Source organism: Taudactylus pleione, unplaced genomic scaffold, assembly GCF_031769625.1.
Source record: "Taudactylus pleione unplaced genomic scaffold, aTauple2 ptg000206l, whole genome shotgun sequence".
Taxonomy (NCBI): Eukaryota; Metazoa; Chordata; class Amphibia; order Anura; family Myobatrachidae; genus Taudactylus; species Taudactylus pleione.
This window is the reverse complement of record NW_028284608.1, coordinates 5,330,195-5,351,774: the sequence shown is the minus strand read 5'-3', so window position 1 is coordinate 5,351,774 and position 21,580 is coordinate 5,330,195. Positions and strand designations below refer to the sequence as shown.

Here is a 21,580-nt window from a genome sequence, read left to right as displayed (position 1 = left end):
AGATGGTAACATGTGTGGTCACAGCAAGTTCCCAACCAGTAGTTTATAAAACAACAACTTTGACTCTGTGCCTGACTATCACCTATTGGGTAACCGGCCAACTTGTTCAGGTTTGATCGCAACACCCACAATACACAACTCAATACTTATACTACTCCCCAAGCACTAACTAACTAACACAAGAAGAAACCAATTATAGCTATGCCCTCTCCATGTGTATATCTGTCCTGTGTGCAGGAAAGTGTCTGCAGCATGAACCTGCAGTCTCTCTGATCAGCCTCTCTACTACCAACCGCTCTCCTTGTCACTATATACAGTATATACACACACGCACACACTCACACTAAAATAACATTTCTATATCCATATTCTTATATATGTAAGTGACAAATCCCAATAATTTTGTTACAGCATAAAATCATGTAGTAGATAACACTTACAAATATTATTATTACTTTTTTTACGGCAAAGTGGCGAGTAGACAGCTGTCTAGATTGCTTTAGCATGAACAGTACATTCAATTCAAGAGCATCGCTTAATTCAGTCATAAAGATGTTGGTGTATAATTAATTCCCAGTAATGGGTTTACTTGCAATAGGTCTTATAAATTTAGTTGTTCCTTGTACTAAACTCAATATTTAGAACTAATTTAAATTCAGATCCAATCGATAAGCAAATTGTGATCATTCATTCTATTTATCAGTTCATTCATTAGATCAGGGGTTTTCAAACTGTGGGTCCTGAGTGCCAAGGGCAGGACGGCTTGAGGTACAGTCACCACAGCCTCCTCTCACTAAATGTCGGGCATGACGTCATCGCGACCAGACCTAGACTTAGGTATCCACTCATCATCACAAAATGGCCCGTTACGTTACACATGAGGGAACGCTAGTTACCACATATTTTACACGGGCCATTCATCATCAGGAGTCTGATAGGACCACCTGATATTCAGCAAACTCCGAAAACGTACATTTTTCTAAGTTTGCCTACGAGAACAAACTCCATCTTCAGATGGCGATTGTCGTCGAAGCCCCGCTCCTTCCTATGGGAAGGAGTTCCATGGATGCGAAGAGGGCGCTGATCGGATCCCTCTGCCGCCTCCTCACTGCCTCCCCAATGGCTTTGCGCATGAGTGACCTCCGAGGCTGTCCACAGGGGAGGTATGTAACGCTGCTACTTCTGTACTAATCGCAGGGACAGTTGCTTTTCACAACAGCTATCCCTGCACCAGAGCAATGCCGAATTGCTCCGGTGATAAGTAGCCCCGCTGTGAGGTGGATACTTAATCATCGGGGGCATTGGCTCTTCCTATGCAGTGTATGGGACCCAGGTCACCTCGACCCGGGTTACCCATTCACACTAAATCGCGAGCTGGGTTGAACTCTGCTTGTTACCCGAGTTGAAATGCCGGGTCGACCCGGGTTATTTCAACTGGCCCCTTTCACACTGCACAGTAATCCGGGTTGCTGCGCGCTCATGTGCAATAACCCGGGTTATTTGCTGCCAGTGTGAAAGGGGCATTGGTATAATGACCATGTAAACTGTTTAGCACAAAAGAGTTAACATTTATTATAAGGGATTCTGTATGATTTTCCCGCCGGCCGCATGACCGGCGGTTCAAATAGCGGCAGCCTGACACAGGTGGAAATCCCGAACATCGGAAGGTAAGTATAAACTAACCTATTATACCCCATAACCCTTCCTTAGGGGTGCCTAACCCTAACCTCCCCCCCAAGTGCTTAACTCTAATCCCCCCCTCTAAGTGCCTAAACCTAACCCCCCCTTCCCCGCCGCCTAAACCTAAGTCCCCCGGAGGGTGTTTAACCCTAACCTTCCCCCGGGGGTGCCTAACCCTAACCCCCCCTTCCCCTAGCCTGACCCTAACCTCCTGGGGAGGTGCCTAAGCCTAAATCCCCCCCGGGATCCCTAAACCTAACCCTCCCCCCCTGCGGCTGTCCGTGCCAGGCGCCCGGCATCCCTTCGATCGGGATGCCGGGAGCAGGTCTCCCGGCATAGGTAAAATGACAGGCGTCGAGATTTCGACGCCTGTCATTTAACCCTTGCCGGGATTTAGCAGTCGGGAAGCCGGCGGTCGGCATTACGTCCGCCGACTTCCCGACTGTTTCCCCTTATAAGACATGCAATAACTAATATATTGCATGTCTTATAATACATTTTAACACTTTTAGCATTTATTATAAAATGCAACAAAATCACATAAAATACAGTCAGAGCTGTAAATTTGTTTGAGACCATATAGGGAATAAGGAAAAAGTGTGCCACTCATAAATACATAGGGCACTGTTCTTCATCAACTTGCTGGGGTCCTGTGATAATTGTTATTGTCAGACGGGGTCCCAGAGCGAAATAGTTTGAGAAGAGAACCCCTGCGTTAGATAATGGCTCATCTGTACTGTATAATGGTGTAGTCTGTTTTCTTGCCTTAAACAGATTTATGCAGAAAACATGTTATTTTGAAGAATGGCTTTGATAGGATATTGGAAAGTCATGCTCGGAAAGAGTTAAATATGTCAGTACAGTCTCCATGCCATACCTATAACTCACAGTATGACCCATCTGTTACGGCACATCAGTGTCAGTCTGCCCCCGGATCCTTTGTTGTACAGTACAGTAATATAGCTGGTGTATTGTGCCCCGGGCTCAGACTAAAGTCCCAAGTGAGGGATGTGTCTTTTCCATGATTACCTACATGTAAGAGATTGCTCTCTTTGTATCCATACATGTTGTGCTGCATTATTTATATATGTTCCCACCGTTAGGATCTCCTCCGACGATTATTTAGCAGAAGGCTTTACAATCCACAGTTACCTACCTAATAACTACACTGACCTTCCAGTATGACCTCTGTCACCTGCATCCTTTGTTCCTGGTATTTCTAATGATCTACCTGTGGCATGTATAAATAAGCCCATTTCGCATCAATTAATCGTTCAACGAGTTCAGTTACGTTTCACAACATTAGATATACACATACAGTACACTCCAATTGCCAATTGGAAAAGATGTGGAAAAGTAGGAGCAGATTATATCGTACAGGGTGACATGAGCCATCGCGGAATTTATTAATATGTTTTATTCAGAGCTTCTGTAATGATCAAATGATACTCTGATTAATACACTGGTTTCATGTGCAAAGTTCCTAAGAGGTGAATGTATACTGGCTGGTCACAAAGCCTGGAGGCTGACTGATGAGAGCTGGCTGTCCAGCCTCTACCTGTATACAGAGCGAGGAAAATGTCTTACCTGGCCAGTTGCTACATAATCTTTCACTGGGTGAATGGCCAGGCTGAGGATGTCGTCATCGTGACCCAGGTACAGTCTTTGGGAATGCTGCAGCCTGTTATAAACCACAGCCACTGCTGCTACATGATAAACCACCTCCGCTGTCTGAGTGTAGAACAGGTTGTTTCTACAGTCAAAGCCTCTATAGCTAGAAAAGAGAACAATAAATTGCATTATTAAATATAGAGACATTAATAGACCAAAAGTGAAATAAACGCCAACATCTAGAGACTAGTACTATAGGGAAGACGGGTCCTGTGAAATAGCTGCCATTCAATTAAGCATTATATATATTGTCAGTGTGCAGAAAACCAGTGCTGTCCTCAAGGAGGCGCTCTCTACCATCTATTGTCATTTAATATTAGCAATGTTTCATTTAATAAAGATGATTTGTTATTAGAGTTTTAATAGCAATCATGGTTTCTTGCTTTGAACCAACATTTTATTTTTTAATTTTTTTTTTAAACATCCGTATTGTATGTTTTATTTTAAAACTATATTTTTCTTATAATAATTATCACGACAGCGCAGTGCAATAGGGGGCCATTATCCAAGTGCCCAGCATTGTGTGGCTGAAAAGCCCTTAGCTGCAATGTGAATATGTGACGGTAATGAGAATTAGAAATGATTTGTTAGGGGACAAGCTTCAGGAAATTTGTGCAAGTCAATTACAGAAATGACAGATAAGACACTCGCATTGTTGGTGCAGCGTCAGTATAATTGTTGGAATAATCAGAGGTGATGCATGAGGTCAGACTACACAGAGCATTTCTCTGTTCTCTTATATATGCAGAGGACACTGTACTATTGGGACGCTGTAATATTGGGACAAAGCAAACGGCTTCAGGTACTTGACAAACCTTTTTAGCAAATGTAGTCATTGTAGAAACCTACAAATGCATTATTTTAAAGAGAAAAGTTCTTTTTTCCAGCAGGTAATCATTGGCCATGTAAATAATAGCAACCAATCAGCTTCTAGCTATCATTTTATAGAATGTACTAGATAAATGACAGCCAGAATCTAATAGGTTGCTATAGGCAACTTCTCCACTTTAGAAGGTTTGATACCTCTCCCGCATAGTGATATGACACATAAAGCCTGTGCTGGATCGCCACAGTGACCCAGGGCCGGCTCCAGGGGTAGCCACGTCCTGTGCAGGATGGGTATGATGCGCCCTGTAGACGCGTGCACCGAAAATGGGGGCATGGCCTAATTACCATAGGCCACACCCCTTAAATGCCGTTACCTGAGGGCATGCCCACATGGCACGCCTCCCATGTAACGTCAGGATGGGGACGAGCCCAGCACTCCAGCACTAGCTGGGCTTCCCCCAGCCCTCTCCCTGCACTTAATGGATGCCGAGTGCATGCACGCAGCATCCATTCAGCTACTCCGGGGTCCGGCACCACCGCAAAGCTGCGATGGTTGGGTGCCCAACCTCTCAACCACCTGCGGGACACTTCGGCCCCCGGGTGGAACAGTGGGACAGTGCCCAAAAAGTGGGACTCTCCCGCTGAAATCGGGATGTTGGGAGGGGTGCGCACTAGTTCGTCCGCACTAGTCGAACATCCCTCGAGCCGGCCCTGCAGTGACCAACATCGCCAGCGCTATTACAACAGGTACCACTTTATAGCACATGTATTACAGAAGTGGTTCTTCCATCACTTCTACAATAAAATATAATGTTATGAACCAAAGGGGGAGATTTATCAAAGCTTGGAGAGAGATAAAGTGGAGAGATAAAGTACTAACCAATCAGCTCCTAATTGTCATGTTTCAAAAACAGACTGTTAAATGACAGAAGCTGATTGGTTGGTGCTTTATCTCTCTGCAAGCTTTGATAAATCTCCCCCATAGTATGAAAACAGGGGACACAAAGAAAACTTACCCATGTACAAATTTTAACTTCAAGCTTTCGTCGGGCGCCTTTTCTCTTTTAAGGGAAGGCAATGCATTTTGCTTTTCTTTGTTTTGCTGTTTGAGCTGAGGTAGATCTTCTTTGTAAACCTTAAAATGAGAATTTGAAAGCCGATGATGAGTTCTCTTCCTTTCTCTATTTGAACTATGGGTCTGATTCAGCAGAGGACGAAAATAAATGCAAAGCGGCATGCAGGCAGCTTTGCCATAACGTCCTTGCTAAAATGCAAATGCAGCAGGAGGTGTCTGACACCCCGATCCCAGCACTGTGACCGAGGTTGCAGCCTGGGATCCTCAGCGCGACCATCGGTCAAGATGTTGGATGGCGTCGGCCAGCTGAGTAAGCAGATCCTGGTCTTGCGACTCCCAGAAATCAGAGGGCGACACGCCCCTGTTTTCGGGAATGCAGGCTATTCCCACCCCTGCACTGCCCTGTAAAAGCTGCCAGTCCATCAGACAGAGGCATACGAGGGGCCTGCATGCGATCACGCAGGACCCATTCTGCACATGCGCAGAAGGTGTCCTGTGCACATGCAGATTCCTGACAATCTTAATCTGCATTCAGATGAATCAGGTCCTAAGAGCAGCAGCTTTGGTGTACTGGTGCAACTGACAATATTCCCTTTTCCAAAGTGCCTCAGGCCTGAAACTGTTCCAGGACCGGAAAATGCTTCATGGCTGCGTAGTGTAATTTGGCAATTCTCCCTTTCCCCTCTGTTACGCCACTTCCCCGACAGCAACATTATATTGTCCCAATTGTATAGGACGATATCATAAATTAGTATAATGAAATCAATGCATTTGATTTTTATTATATTATGATACAAAATTATAGTAAATACATTTATTTATTATATATATTTTACGATAATAAAATAATGTTTTTATTTCATTGTTATTTTGTTTCCTAAATTTTCACAAATATAATAAAATAATTATTGTATTATTATTTTGTATCAATACCACAAATAGAATAAAATCAATGTAATTATAGTATTATTTTGTATCATAGTACAACAAATATGATAAATAAAATGTAATTATTGTATTATTATTTTGTATCATAATACAATAAATATAATAAATCAAATGTACTTATTGTATTATTATTTTGCATCATAATAAAACAAATATGATAAATCAATGTAATTATTGTACTATTATTTTGCATCACAATAACACAAATATATTAATTTTAACCGGTGAAGTTAATTGTACACATTGTACAATATTAAATGTCATGTGCTTTAACTTGGTAAATTTTTTTACTTTAAACAGTGTAGTTCCCTATAAAAACCTCCTGTTTAGGGTCCCCCCCCTCCCTGTCCTCACTATATTGTACCCCATGATGCAGACCCTCCACCAGGCTGAGCTCCCACCATTATATCAGTGAGACACCCGGAAGAGTACACATCCATCTATCAGCACTATACAATCTTCCTGTCAGCTGCAGGCAGAGGATGTGATAAATACCCCAACGCCGCTGTTCTGAGCTGCTGCATTCTGCTTTTACTGTAATTACAATGCTGAAAGTGTCTATCAGGTAATGCCAGAAACAGATGCAGGCTGAGAATAAAACAAAATAAAGAACAATATCCAGAGGACAGAAAATAAATGTCTTTATTGCCAGTCATTGTTATTCCATATGCTTTAATTATTTCCAAGTCAATTAATTGTTTAGGTGCTGATAGTGCTTATTATAGGCTCTTACGTAATGCATTGTGTGTGTCTAGGGCATCATTAGAGACAAACACGTCTGTTCTGTAAATAATATAAACCAGTACCCGACCCGCTGCCATTGCTCTAACACTGTACTGTTCAGTGGTATCTTGCACCTTTCCATGAAAGGACAGAAAAGATCATATTGAAAATTCCATAGGATCTACACTATTGGAACACTACAATCCTCAGCTTATTGTAACTAGTCATTGTTCCTTTGTGATGCCAATCTTTGCCCTCGGTGCCAGAGAGAAACCAGCTTGGAATCCAGCTACATTTAATATGAGATTACTTGCATTCTTTAAATAAAGGACACATATATATTTATAACAAATTCTATAACATATTGTTATCAACATCATTACACTGCTGTCATATCTAGACAGCTTGGTCAATGTCTTCATTACAGTACATGAGTCCTGACCCCCACGGACAACCCATATTTTTATGAACACATTTATATTAGACGTGTTTGTTTGACTTATTTGTGAGCGACAGAAGAAAATGTGTTTGATTTTCCAGTTGCTGTTCCTGTACACAGACCTACATAGAATGATACTCCATATGCTGCTAATCTAATGAGAATAATATCTCCAATCTAACGCAGATCTCTAGGCAATAGTCCAGCCACAAGACATATGTTCTTTCCACTACCTAAAGTAAGCACAAACGGGAATGTGATGTGTAGTACAATTTAGAGATATGTACTGTAGCTAGACCTCTCCTCCTGGTCTATATATATGTGGTTCTATAGGGCAACACCAGGATTGAGGGTGCCAGTTTTCCTTTAGAATGTAAACTCTGACGAGCAGGGCCCTCTTCCATCATATGCTTTTCCTTACCTTGATTCCACCACCATATCCTCCACACTGCCTACGACGGTACACAAACTTTGGGTTCTGCCGCCCTGCTGCCTATTTGAGTTTTATGACTGCTGATGCAGCAATGTTTATAAACAATGTTCATGTTCTGCAATGTTCTGTATTGTATTCAATTTTGTTGTGCTGCAGGCCCCTTGTGGCGCTATATAAATAAAGGATCCCGGCACCAGAATCCCAACCGCTGGCATCCCAAATGTGAGTATCAGGGTTTAGGGGGAAGGTTAGGCTTAGGCACCAAGCAGTGGGAGGTTAGGGTTAGGAACTAAAGCGGGAGGGTTAGGGTTAGGCACCGGCAAGGGGGAGGTTAGGCACTAAGGGGAGAGGTTAGGATTAGGCACCGGGGAGGGAGGGTTAAGGGTAGGGGTAAGTCTTATCTTACTAACCTAAGGATGTCGGGATTATGACTGTCGGGATGCCGCTGTCGGGATTCTGACCAGCGGCATCCCGACCTCCGAGATCCCAACCCCTACATACAGTACTGCTCTGTGAATGTTTGATATCCATGTACAGTAAGTGGTGCACTGTGATGATGGTTACATTATTAATGAGCCTATTCTGGGTAATGAGTGTACACCAATGGATTTTTCATGCCCCATTAAAAGTTGTTAGAAAATATAATAACTGAAACAAAAGTAAAATCACATAAATAATGCACGCACTGCGATCTCCATAGATACATGGTATTTAGCTGTTCCCCTGTGTATGAGAAACGAATCATAGCTTTTTGCAAAGCACATGAGTCTCCGGCTAGTTGGCAGTTGGCTGCGCTGTGGTACTGACCTGGCGATCATAGTTGATTTGAATCTCCTGCTCGATGTCAGAGTCTAGTTCGGGCACATCTGATAAATCTGAATCAGACTCTTCACTGCAGGAGTCAGTAATCCCCTCTGAGAAGAAACATATCACATCAGGTATAGAAAACATTTTACATATAAATGTCTACAGAGGTGTAACTAGAACTGTCTGGGCCCCATTGCAAGATTGTGATTGGGCCCCTTACTCATCATCGTAAGGTATACTTTCTCCCTTTTGGAAGAACGTTGTGTGGAAGGAGGGTCGGGGTGTTGATGCAATTTGTGTCATTAAGTCTTGCCCCTAATGAATAATGTCACAAATTATGGCATCACGCAGCTGGGAGAGCTTAACGACGCGTTTCACCACCAATCACATCATCAAGCTCCCGGACGCCCACTTCCCCAGAGAAGGTACATGAGGTTTGTCTACTCTTACATAGATTCTGTAGAAGGAAAGTGAGTCCTACCAGGCACAATGCCTCCTCCAGTCCAAGTCACTTATCTAGTAGAACAGAGCACTAATGGCATTAGTAGTGATAGTAGTGACCTGGCTCATTTATACATATACAGTAATTTTATCCTCATGACTTCCCAGGCCATATAATTGCCTGGATAAATGTGTGAGGAAGCTATAACAAATTAGCACATTGAGGCATTATTTTTCCTTCTGAGATGGGGCCCCTTGTGCTGACTGTTATGGGCATAGTTAGATATGACCTTGATTGCCTTTACCCTACACCACTTAGTGATTCTATTATTACTATTATTATTATCAATTATGTACAAATAATGGGATGCGGTCAAAATGCCGACGGCCGGGAAGCCGTCTGACTAAATCCCAGCATCTAAATCCCGTCTAGGGACTAAAGACTGTCGTCGAAATCCTGACGCCCGTCTAGAACCTGACGCCGGAATCTAGACAGACGGTTTCCTGCACGAAGGTAAGCCGTGTAGTATTGGCGCCTAGCCAGCGGGGGGGAGGGTTAGGTTAGGGATAAACCCTGTGGAACCGGGGGAGGTTAGGGTTAGGCACCACCCCGGGAGGGTTAGGTTTAGGGTGTGGGGAGGGGGGTTGGGTTTAGGCATCACCGGAGGGAGGTTAGGCACCACCAGGGGCAGGTTAGGGTAAGGCACCACTAAGGGAGGGTTAGGGGTGGGGAGAGGAGAGGGTTAGGGTACTTACCTGACGGTTCAGGCTTCCAGCGTCGGTAGTTAGTCCGGCGGCATTACATCCGGCGGCATTACATACCGATTCCCAAATAACATGTAAGACTATGAGATATATTTAATAGGTTCCGAATTGCTGGAACCGGAGTGAATTTGGTGATATACAGCCTGATTCAAACCATTGGGTTTGCATACAATTCTGAATGGGGCCCATTGCCACTAAATTTAAAGCGGCAGTTTGTTTTATTTAATTTTAAACCACGTTGGTTTGCCTTAAAACAAATTCCTCTTTAATGGCTATAGCACAAAAATCATGCGGGTTTAAGCATATCAGCAAATCGGAATCTATTAGATATACCCCTACGCAGATAACACCAAAGGGCAAATGACATGTCAACTATTTCCCTTTAAAACTTTCAGTGACACCATTTAACTCTTTAATTCTCAGGTTTTGTAAAGAAATGTATGCCCTACAGTGGGTTTACATTGTGTTTAAATGAGGTGTATGAACAACTGTTAATGTAGTAACAAAACAAATACATTATATAATATTACATGACAGGTACAAATTCAAAATGTTTTCCAGTTCTGGGCTCAATCCAATTAGCCACAAACGGTGCGAGTTGCTGTTGCCACGTCGTTAAAATGCCGGCAACAGCATATGATCTCGCACCCCTCGCAGCCGGCTCCGAACCTGAATTTGCACAATTTTGCTCGGAGCCTTATGGGGCTGGGAGCTCTTTTGTGAGAGTTCGGTCTGCCGTAAAGTGCGGCTATTGCTGCGATGACTCGCACCCGCAAGATCATTGTGGCTAATTGGATTGACCCCTTAGTCTGAAACATTTTTCCTAGGTCTTTCTCTGGAGACCTTAATATTCCTCAACTCAGGACACAAATAAATGCTGTAAATCAGATATGGGAAGTATTGTTTACCTGTTAATTCATACTGTACTTCATTTTAATTACTCTTACTGATGTCTACAAACGTAGTATATTATTACAAAAAAATGATAATGAATAGGAAAATAACTTGACTAAAACATAATGTAATAATTTAAAAGTCAAATTATTTTAGCAGCATGCAATAGGTTTGCAAAGCACCATATAAAGATAAGGCCATATTGGAAATAGATAGGTAAAATATATTTAGGGATTTGCCATACGCCAGTGACCTCATTTTGGAAGAGATGCTTTTTGATAAACATTAGGTTGCGTCTCCGCTGATAGCTATTTAGCTCATGTCATTTAATATGTCATTTAATATGATCTCCATATATGGCTGTGTGCAATTCTCCATACCCCAACTGCACTTGATCCAATAGAAAAATAAATTAGGTTTTATTTAGTCAGGTGGATATGGGTTGGCACCTCACTGATGTATCGATGTACATGTAAACATAAAGCTCTGTATAATATATATTGCAAGTCACGTGACTAAAACTACACTATATGATGCGTTTACATGACTATGTAAAGGAGAGGTATAACGCAAAAGATTTGGGAAACAAATATCTGTGGCTGGATAATTACTTGTTTATATCACAAATATACGTCAAGAAGCCTCGGGTACTTAAAATAAAGCTTAGGATAATTAGGATAATTACTACGGAATTCTAAAAATTATGTAAAGTCAAATTTATATGACTAATTTATGTACTAACATTAGTCACAGTGTGTACAATTTGAGACATAAAATATTGGGGGGCGCGGAAGGAAAAAAAAAAGACTCTAAAGCGTTTGCAGGTTTATTGTACACAAATAGCAATAAAACTCAAATATATGTGCACAAAACACCTACAACACCCCTAATATGGTGTGTCTGGCTATTAAAAAGAAAACTAACAAGTAAAAATGTGTTATATGTAACATTAATCAGTATATACTTTTATTATGCAATTTGATATTCAGTTAATTAACTGTAGCTTATTGAAATACTCCAGCTGCCCCCGAAGGGCAACAGCAAAGTCCTTCTAGTCATATTCTAAATATATCATTTACAAGCATCCATCCATATGTCATGTCTTTCATTACAGTAACTTTACTTTCTAATCGTGTTGGCATAACAACATGTCAGCAAAAAAATATTTCAATGCAAATTCTTAAAGTAACCACTAAACATTGTTTTATTTTTATTTTTTCCTTTTTTTAAACTAACCATAAAAAAAAAAAAAAAAAATACAAAGTATTGTCCCCCATTTTTAGCTATGAATAATGTATTTCTCAGACTTGGAGGCTATTTGGCTGAGATTAGTCTCAAACAGTTCCTAAATTGCAAGGAAAACAACAAGGTATTTGTACTCAAGGCTGCCAGTAAATACCTAATGTTGGAAACACCCTTCATTTTGTACAGTTCTCATGGCCTGATTTAGAGCTCGCTCTGAATCAGGGCGTTTTTTTTTTTGTTGTTGTTCGGCCTCCCACAACTATTGCGAGCGGCCAGGTTGATGGTCGCGATGGTCAAGACCATCGCGACCATCGGGCTTGCGACGAGACCCTTGTGGTAGGGTCTCGTGGCTGCAAGACCCAGAGAGCCTCCGTTTGGCCAGCCACCCCCCCTGCCCGCCTACCAAACGGGGCGAGCTGTCAATCACCATCGACAGCTCGCCACCTTTGGTGCGAGATCCGGAGCGACGGAGCACCCGTTGCTAGCCGAGTCTCGCGCATGTGCACGACGGAGCCGGCTCCGTCGTGCGCACGCCCAGCGGGCAAACATCGACCCGGTTGCGAGCGCTCATCGCTTGCGACCGGGTCTGAATCAGGCCCTCGGTCAGTTGCTCACCCATTCAGTGAATAAATGCATAATGCATGTTCTACAATTTCTACAATGTAATGGCAATTAAAAACATATTCTTTATGGAAGATGCTGTAGTGTTTAACCTTTGTTTTCTTTATGTGCACAAATTTAGAGAGCACTGCACTCTACTTGTAATGTGTAAGTTCATAGAGGCTTGTTATTGTATTGTAATGTATTGTATTCCTTTCCTATGGCAGGTGCGCTATGCAGATCAGTGGTGAATGGGACTTAGGACCTGATTCAGACCCGGTCTATAAGGTGCGCTCGCTCGCTCTGAGCGATTTTCATCCCGTCTACGGATGTGTATAATTCACAGTGCGCGTGCGCAAGCCAGTCTTTGCGATCGGATTTTGGTTGCTCGTAAGCCACTATCAGGTCGCTACTTTGAGTGACAGATAGTGCCGTTTGTGGGTGGTAACAGGGGAAGGTGCTTGTAAACGGGGGTGTTGCGGACGCAGGCGTGTCAGGCCGATAAAACGCTGTTAAGGGGCATGCATAATTAGCAAAGTAGTGTCATTGTACACGTCATCTGCATGTCATGTATTTCAGCCAGCACTGATCGCAGTGCTTGCTGCGGAGAAAGGCAACCTCTAGGGCTGCGATCAACTCCGATGGCTTTCGATGTTACCGATGAATCAAACAATTCTAGGACATGACGTGTGTTGCGAGGGGAAAGGGGGCGTCTTTATACACTAGCGAGCGCTCAGTGCCGTAGCTCGCTAAGACATAGAGGGCGTCCTTACGCCACATAGTGCGATTGAAGAATTTGAATAACCGGCCCCTTTTCGCCAGCGAGCGATCACATCTTGCGAGCAGGTCTGAATGAGCTCCTTGACCCAATAAATGACCAGATGAACGTAACAATGCAGTCCTGATCGGTAACGGGAGACAGCTCTGAAACTGGGACAGCTAGAAGGTATGCCATATACACATGATACTCAATTTTACCTCTCCGTGGGCCCGATTCAGAGGTGCACGCAGATGTGGAGGCTGAGTCTTTTTATACAACTGCACCTGCGTCTTGCCGCAACCAATTCTGAGCCTACAATGCAGCGCTATTCAGTTGCGGTGCGTACTAAGACGCACAATTGTTACGCCATTGCCCGCAACTTAGAAGACTGCACTAGTTCTATGGCAGGTGCAATTTCGCCGTCTGAACTTGGCCTCCCGTCTTGGCGCAACTGCAGTTTTTGCCAGCAACATGGCCTTGTCTGGCTAGTCACTCACTTGTTACCTCCCAGCACCGTCCACTGAAAACTAGGGATGTGCACCGACCGTGTTTTAGTTTTGGTTTTGGATCTGTATCTCCTTCAAGGCTTTGGATCTGGATTTGGGTTTGCAAACCACCCTCAAGTGTTTTGGTTTTGGATGTGAATTTTTGAAATAAAAAATAGATAAAAAGTTTTAAAAACAGCTAAAATCATGTAATTTATGCAATCCAAAACCCGAAATTCGGATTTAAAATCTGAATTCTGAACCACAAAAAGATCAGAACCGCGACCCGGATTTACCCGGATCTCCTCAGGAGATTAGAACTGCGACTCGGATTACCCGGATTCACGAAATTCGGGTGGATTTTCAAAAACCCATTACACCATTTACGTGCCTGATTCTGAATTGGACGCAGCTCGTTTTACAGCCACAAATAGTGAGATTTAGCAAACTGCATGTGCGCATTTTGGCGTATCTTCGCACAATTTTTGGTTGTATGTTGATCGAATCTCTCTGAGCATTTCTGGATGGCAAAGGTGCTTTTGCACGCCAGAGGTACATCTTGCGGGAGTGTCATGGGCGTGTAGCTATATTCCGAGTCGCAAATAAAGCATGGAAAAGCCTGTTCTGATGGATCTCTTGCACCCAGCATGAGGAAGGTGCAAGTGCCAATACTAATGATGGCGGATTTTTTGCACCCAGCATGGGGAAGGTGCACGTGCCAATACTAATGATGGCGGATCTCTTGCACCCAGCATGGGGAAGGTGCACGTGTCAATACTAATGATGGTGGATCTCTTGCTCCCAGAATGGGGACAGTGCAAATGCCAGTACTAATGTTGGCGGATCACTTGCACCCAGCATGGGGAAGGTGCACGTGTCAATACTATTGATGGCGGATCTCTTGCACCCAGCATGGGGAAGGTGCACGTGTCAATACTAATGATGGCGGATCTCTTGCTCCCAGAATGGGGACAGTGCAAATGCCAGTACTAATGATGGCGGATCACTTGCACCCAGCATGGGGAAGGTGCACGTGTCAATACTAATGATGGCGGATCTCTTGCACCCAGCATGGGGAAGGTGCATGTGCCAATACTAATGATGGCAGATCTCTTGCACCCAGCATGGGGAAGATGCACGTGCCAACACTAATGATGGCGGATCTCTTGCACCCAGAATGGGGAAGGTGCAAGTGCCAGTACTAATGATGGCGGATATCTTGCACCCAGCATGGGGAATGTGCACGTGCCAGTACTAATGATGGCGGATCTCTTGCACCCAACATGGGGAATGTGCACGTGCCAGTACTAATGATGGCGGATCTTTTGCACCCTGCATGGGAAGGTGCAAGTGCCAGTACTAATGATGGTGGATCTCTTGCACCCAGCATGGAGAAGGTGGAAGTGCCGATACTAATGATGACGGTTTCTGCTGTTGATGGAAAAACAGTGGTCAGCCCGGCTTCCCGCTTGAGGCTGTACGGATCCTCATATTACCGTTATGGACCCTCGCATCTCCCATTGGCATGAGGTAGTAAATCTGGCTTCTGCAAATACAGACACTTTGTGTCCAACACAGAATCAGGTTCTATGTCAGCAACCTTGACACCATCTGTTATTCTATTCTTGTTTTCACTCCGCACCCACAATCACTATGAAAATGTATCCGAAGGCATTATTATTATTATTATTATTATTATTATTATTATTATCCTTTATTTATACAGTACATAAATGGGCACACAAGAAAAACAGTTATTAGCAGTACAAAACAATGCAGGACAAGGACATGGTTTATAAACATAGCTGCATAACACAAGCAGCAGGGCGTTAGGTAACAATTGGGGAGTTAGGAGTACATGATAGTATAAGTAGGGGAAGGAGAAGCACGTGAGGGCCGAGGGCCCTGCTTGCGAGAAACATCTTACAAGTGTTTCAAGAATAGAGGACAACAACATCTTAATTCGGTCCCTTATATCCTGCCTGTTGCAGCCATTTGCTTATTCTCCTGTGACTTAATAACTCATCTCAAGCCCAGTAAAAACAACATTTCACTAGCAAGCTTACCTTGAGGTGCAGTTTCGATGATGCCATTTGTCATCCCTTCGGGAATAAACTTCCACTGAAAGACAGAGTGGTCAGCTCCGCCAGTGCTCAGTGCCCACTGGAAGTCATGTGACCAGCGCACATTCGTGACATGGGCTGAATGGCCGACATACTTCCGAAACTTAGCTCCTAAGAGAACAGAGAAAAACCCATACTGGATGTAATCGTATATACAACTATTATGCCAAAGCAGTTCTCACTGTGCGCATTAGCTGCACCTACCCACAGTGACTCTAAGATTTCTAACTCTAACGACCGCTGCAGCCGGCGTGTGACAGGGTGGCTACTCCCACAAAGGCGTTTGTGCGCCCCAAGAAAAAAGAAAAGCTGGTCATTTCCCAACATAGAAATAACACGTTTGCCTAACATGTTCTAAAGGGCTAACATCACTGATCAGTATATTATGCAAAATGGGGGAGGTTTACGGACACATTGTTGTTACCACAGTTTCAAACAAAGCACAAGAGAGGGAGAATACACTAACCCTACTCAGGCATTCTTACGCTACCACAGGGGCAGGCAACATTCAGCTTATGTGGAACTACACATTCCAGCATGCCCTTCCACAGATTTGGCAGGGATGTAGTTGAAATCCCGGCTGTTGGGATGCCCGCGCTCAGAATGCCCGCCACCAGTCAGAATCCCAGCCCTGGCATCCCAATGGTAAGTATTAGGGTTAGGGGTAGGGTAAGGGTAAGGCACTACAGGGGGAGGGTTAGGAACCAGGTGGGGGAGGGTTAGGCACTAAGGGGGAGGGTTAGGCACTAGGGGCAGGGTTAGGGTTAGGCACTAGAGGGGTGGGTTAGGCACGAGGGGGGAGGGTTAGGCTAAGGCACTAGGGGGGAGGGTTAGGCACTGGGGGAGAGTTAGGGTTAGACACTAGGGGGAGAGTTAGGGTTAAGAACTGGGGGGGAGTTAGGCACTAGGGGGAGGGTTAGGGTTAGGCATTAGAGGGAGGGTTAGGCTTAGGCACTACGGGGGAGGGTTAGGCACTAGGGGGAGAGTTAGGGTTAGACACTAGGGGGAGGGTTAGGCACTAGGGGGAGAATTAGGGTTAGGCACTGGGGGGGAGTTAGGGACTATGGGGAGGGTTAGGGTTAAGCACTAGGGGGAGTGTTAGGGTTAAGCACTAGGGGGAGGGTTAGGATTAGGCACTAGGGGGAGGGTTAGGCACTAGGGGGAGAGTTAGGGTTAGACACTAGGGGGAGGGTTAGGCACTAGGGGGAGAGTTAGGATTAGGCACTGGGGGGGAGTTAGGCACTAGGGGCAGGGTTAGGCACTAGAGGGGAGGGTTAGGCACTAGGGGGGAGGGTTAGGCTAAGGCACTAGGGGGGAGGGTTAGGCACTAGGGGGAGAGTTAGGGTTAGACACTAGGGGGAGAGTTAGGGTTAAGAACTGGGGGGGAGTTAGGCACTAGGGGGAGGGTTAGGGTTAGGCATTAGAGGGAGGGTTAGGCTTAGGCACTAGGGGGGAGGGTTAGGCACTAGGGGGAGAGTTAGGGTTAGACACTAGGGGGAGAGTTAGGGTTAGGTACTGGGGGGAGTTAGGCACTAGGGGGAGGGTTAGACACTAGAGGGAGGGTTAGGCTTAGGCACTACGGGGGAGGGTTAGGCACTAGGGGGAGAGTTAGGGTTAGACACTAGGGGGAGGGTTAGGCACTAGGGGGAGAATTAGGGTTAGGCACTGGGGGGGAGTTAGGGACTATGGGGAGGGTTAGGGTTAAGCACTAGGGAGAGTGTTAGGGTTAAGCACTAGGGGGAGGGTTAGGATTAGGCACTAGGGGGAGGGTTAGGGTTAGGCATTAGAGGGAGGGTTAGGCTTAGGCACTAGGGGGGAGGGTTAGGCACTAGGGGGAGAGTTAGGGTTAGACACTAGGGGGAGGGTTAGGCACTAGGGGGAGAGTTAGGATTAGGCACTGGGGGGGAGTTAGGCACTAGGGGGAGGGTTAGGGTTAGACACTAGAGGGAGGGTTAGGCTTAGGCACTACGGGGGAGGATTAGGCACTAGGGGGAGAGTTAGGGTTAGACACTAGGGGGAGGGTTAGGCACTAGGGGGAGAATTAGGGTTAGGCACTAGAGGGGAGGGTTAGGCACTAGGGGGGAGGGTTAGGCTAAGGCACTAGGGGGGAGGGTTAGGCACTAGGGGGAGAGTTAGGGTTAGACACTAGGGGGAGAGTTAGGGTTAAGAACTGGGGGGGAGTTAGGCACTAGGGGGAGGGTTAGGGTTAGGCATTAGAGGGAGGGTTAGGCTTAGGCACTAGGGGGGAGGGTTAGGCACTAGGGGGAGAGTTAGGGTTAGACACTAGGGGGAGAGTTAGGGTTAGGTACTGGGGGGAGTTAGGCACTAGGGGGAGGGTTAGACACTAGAGGGAGGGTTAGGCTTAGGCACTACGGGGGAGGGTTAGGCACTAGGGGGAGAGTTAGGGTTAGACACTAGGGGGAGGGTTAGGCACTAGGGGGAGAATTAGGGTTAGGCACTGGGGGGGAGTTAGGGACTATGGGGAGGGTTAGGGTTAAGCACTAGGGGGAGTGTTAGGGTTAAGCACTAGGGGGAGGGTTAGGATTAGGCACTAGGGGGAGGGTTAGGGTTAGGCATTAGAGGGAGGGTTAGGCTTAGGCACTAGGGGGGAGGGTTAGGCACTAGGGGGAGAGTTAGGGTTAGACACTAGGGGGAGGGTTAGGCACTAGGGGGAGAGTTAGGATTAGGCACTGGGGGGGAGTTAGGCACTAGGGGGAGGGTTAGGGTTAGACACTAGAGGGAGGGTTAGGCACTAGGGGGAGAATTAGGGTTAGGCACTGGGGGGGAGTTAGGCACTATGGGGAGGGTTAGGGTTAAGCACTAGGGGGAGAGTTAGGCTTAGACACTAGGGGGAGGGTTAGGGTTAGGCACTGGGGGGGAGTTAGGCACTAGGGGGAGGATTAGGATTAGGCACTAGGGGGAGGGTTAGGGTTAGGCACTAGGGGGAGGGTTAGGGTTAGGCACTAGGGGGAGGGTTAGGCACTAGGGGTGGAGGCTTAGCGTTACGCACTGGGGGGGGGGGGAGTTTAGGTTTAGCTGTGGGGAGGGAGGGTTAGGGGTAGAGTTATGATACAGACAGGAGTCGGTATCCTAACCCTGTTGGGATGCTGCCATCGGGATTCTGACTGCTGGGATCCCGAGCGCCGAAATCCCGTACCCAACCCATGTAAAACTGTTGCAGGGCCTGCTGTGATGAGAGCTGCACATGCATGGCACAATTTTTTGATCAGTCAATTCAGCTAAATTTACCAATCATTGTATCACGTGGGAGCTCATCATAGCTGATTATTCTTGGACTGGGTAAAACAAAAAAAACAGCATCACTGAATTTGTGTTGACTACTCGCCTGCAGGGCTAATCACCAGCTAGGGCTAATCACCTGCTAGGGGTAATCACCTGCTAGGGCTAATCACCTGCTAGGGGTAATCACCTGCTAGGGCTAATCACCTGCTAGGGGTAGCACCTGAACAGGCAGAATAATTTGCTTACAGTTGTGTGGTCTTCTCGCACACTGATCTGGATACTCAGCAGCCACACCAAGCAGCCAGACTGCAACATGTGTGCGCTGATCAGGGGCATTCATACATTAGATGAGAGAGCACTAGTAGATTACATACAGACCCAGAACACATAACTGTTATTTTATTCATTGACAGCTACAGAATTTTTTATTAGTTAGTTTACACTAGTAAAATTTCCTCTTTCATTCATATTTAAAAAATGTAAATATATTCAAAATGGAGATCTAGGCATCTAGGAATCTAGGAATCTGTACCCAAATGGACAGGATAATCTGAGAAGCATTACACATTTCTATAGAACAGCGATGCTGTATACCGGCTGCGCACGATAGTAAATAAATCAGGACGCACCTCATGAATGGCATCTATTAGACATCACCCATTAGTTGGGGCAGGGTAGGCGCAGCTCACACTTTCTGAATCTGATTAATCCACATCAGCGCACATGGTGGTCTATTAACCTAACACAATCTCTACATCTGTCTGAGATACGTCTCAGTCTAGAAGGAACAGGCAGGTCTATTTACTAAGCCTTGGATGGAGATAAAGGGCCTGATTCAGCATGGATCGCTATTCTGCGTATACGCATGCAACCCAGTTACTAATATCATCCGTGATATGTAAATGTTTGCATTCACATTGCGATCGCAGCCTAACATAAGGACACCCACTTCCCCTTACTCACATCCGTATACTTGGGCAACATAGCGAAACAATCGGTAACATCTAGTAACATCGGACCCATACGCACAGGTAAGGCAGGTCAGACCTCACTCAGGAATTGCTGAGTTCTGCACACGCTACGAGGCCTCAGGCTGCGTATGATATCGGAGTGGCTAATTTATGCACGTCCCTGCAACAGCGTTGAAACGCACTGGCACGCCTGCGTTCGCACAACCACCCCCCGTCACCACCCACAAACGGCACTTCATGTCAGTCACTCTGCCATGGGTCTGCGTATCCTCTGCGATTGCAGCGTATGGTTTGCGTACGCAATGTGCAATGAGAAAAAATCGGCCATTGCATGCGTATAAGCAACTGCAATCCTGGGGTGAATCAGGCCCTATTATATTAACCTTTACATGATCAATATTATGTGTTCTGCCTAGTATTTCATATTTATATCTTCTTTCTAGTGCCCTAACCCGTACAAGACGAAGCTGGTCGATTGCCCCCTGCCCCACGATTAGGTGATAGCGCTTATATACAAAATGATGTGCATAAATAATACGGTTGTCATTGCCATTTAGAAGGGGGGAAGCATACCTTTTTTTAGGCTAGGAAACCTGAATAATTTAACTAGTCCAAAGTCATCTCCTGTGACCAAGGCCGTACTGTTGAAATTGGCATCCACTGAGTTGATGTCGGTGAGGTCTGTGTATTTTGGCCATATTCCGCTGACTTCTGCTCCAATCACACAGGTCCAGGAGAACCAATGGATCCCTTTGATCTCATCCTTGTTAGTGAGATGTTTACCAGCTGTAATGTATAAATATGTAAAGTCTTAGCAGCGCATACTGTATAACCTGTTCTCTAGCACCAGGACACATGTAACTACTACATCACCTCGTTACTAGAATTTCCCTGGCCACAGTGGTGATATTAAATCCTAAATAGCTATACGCTGCAATTTCAATAGTACTAACAAAATGGCTGCCTCACTGTGTGTTATGCTGTCTGTCAGACTGACATATTATCATGCAGCCAGAACTCAGTACATATTGTGGCCATACACTGTGAGATACGTCACATATACAATATCTGGGAGACATTTCCCAGTTCCTTCCTCGTGAAGGAAGAGGGAAGACGTCAGGCGGTCAGCGGCGCCACTTCCTGATGCGGCCGACCAATGATCAGATCAGTCGGGCATGTTGGAAGATTTATTCGCTGATCGGTCACAGCCATTATCGGCCTGATCCGGCGGTAATCTGTGGATCGGGCCGATGTTTGCATAATATATGTCCGGCATTAGTCAGAGGTGTAAATCAATTTAAAAACAGAAGTGACATTTTAATCGTTAATTTTGCACAAATCTAAATAGAAAGAATATATCACACCTACAAATAATTGGAGATCTAATCACATCGAGCTGCCCAAGGAGCAAAAGCTCCACGACTAGTGAGTAAAGAGAAGAGTAAAACT

General features: G+C 45.2%; 1 protein-coding gene across 4 annotated transcripts in view; it reads right to left on the bottom strand.

Annotated features, from left to right (window-relative positions):
* EML6 (EMAP like 6) overlaps nt 1-21,580 on the bottom strand; it is a 204,348-nt gene that overhangs the window by 113,833 nt on the left and 68,935 nt on the right. For all 4 annotated transcript variants that reach the window (XM_088478002.1, XM_088478004.1, XM_088478005.1 and 1 more), the window contains exons 10-14: nt 20,705-20,917; nt 15,861-16,028; nt 8,605-8,711; nt 5,196-5,314; nt 3,268-3,454 (exon numbers count right to left, since the gene is read on the bottom strand). In XM_088478002.1, coding sequence (XP_088334128.1) covers nt 3,268-3,454; nt 5,196-5,314; nt 8,605-8,711; nt 15,861-16,028; nt 20,705-20,917 — 794 coding nt within the window. The remainder of the gene's footprint in view (nt 1-3,267; nt 3,455-5,195; nt 5,315-8,604; nt 8,712-15,860; nt 16,029-20,704; nt 20,918-21,580) is intronic.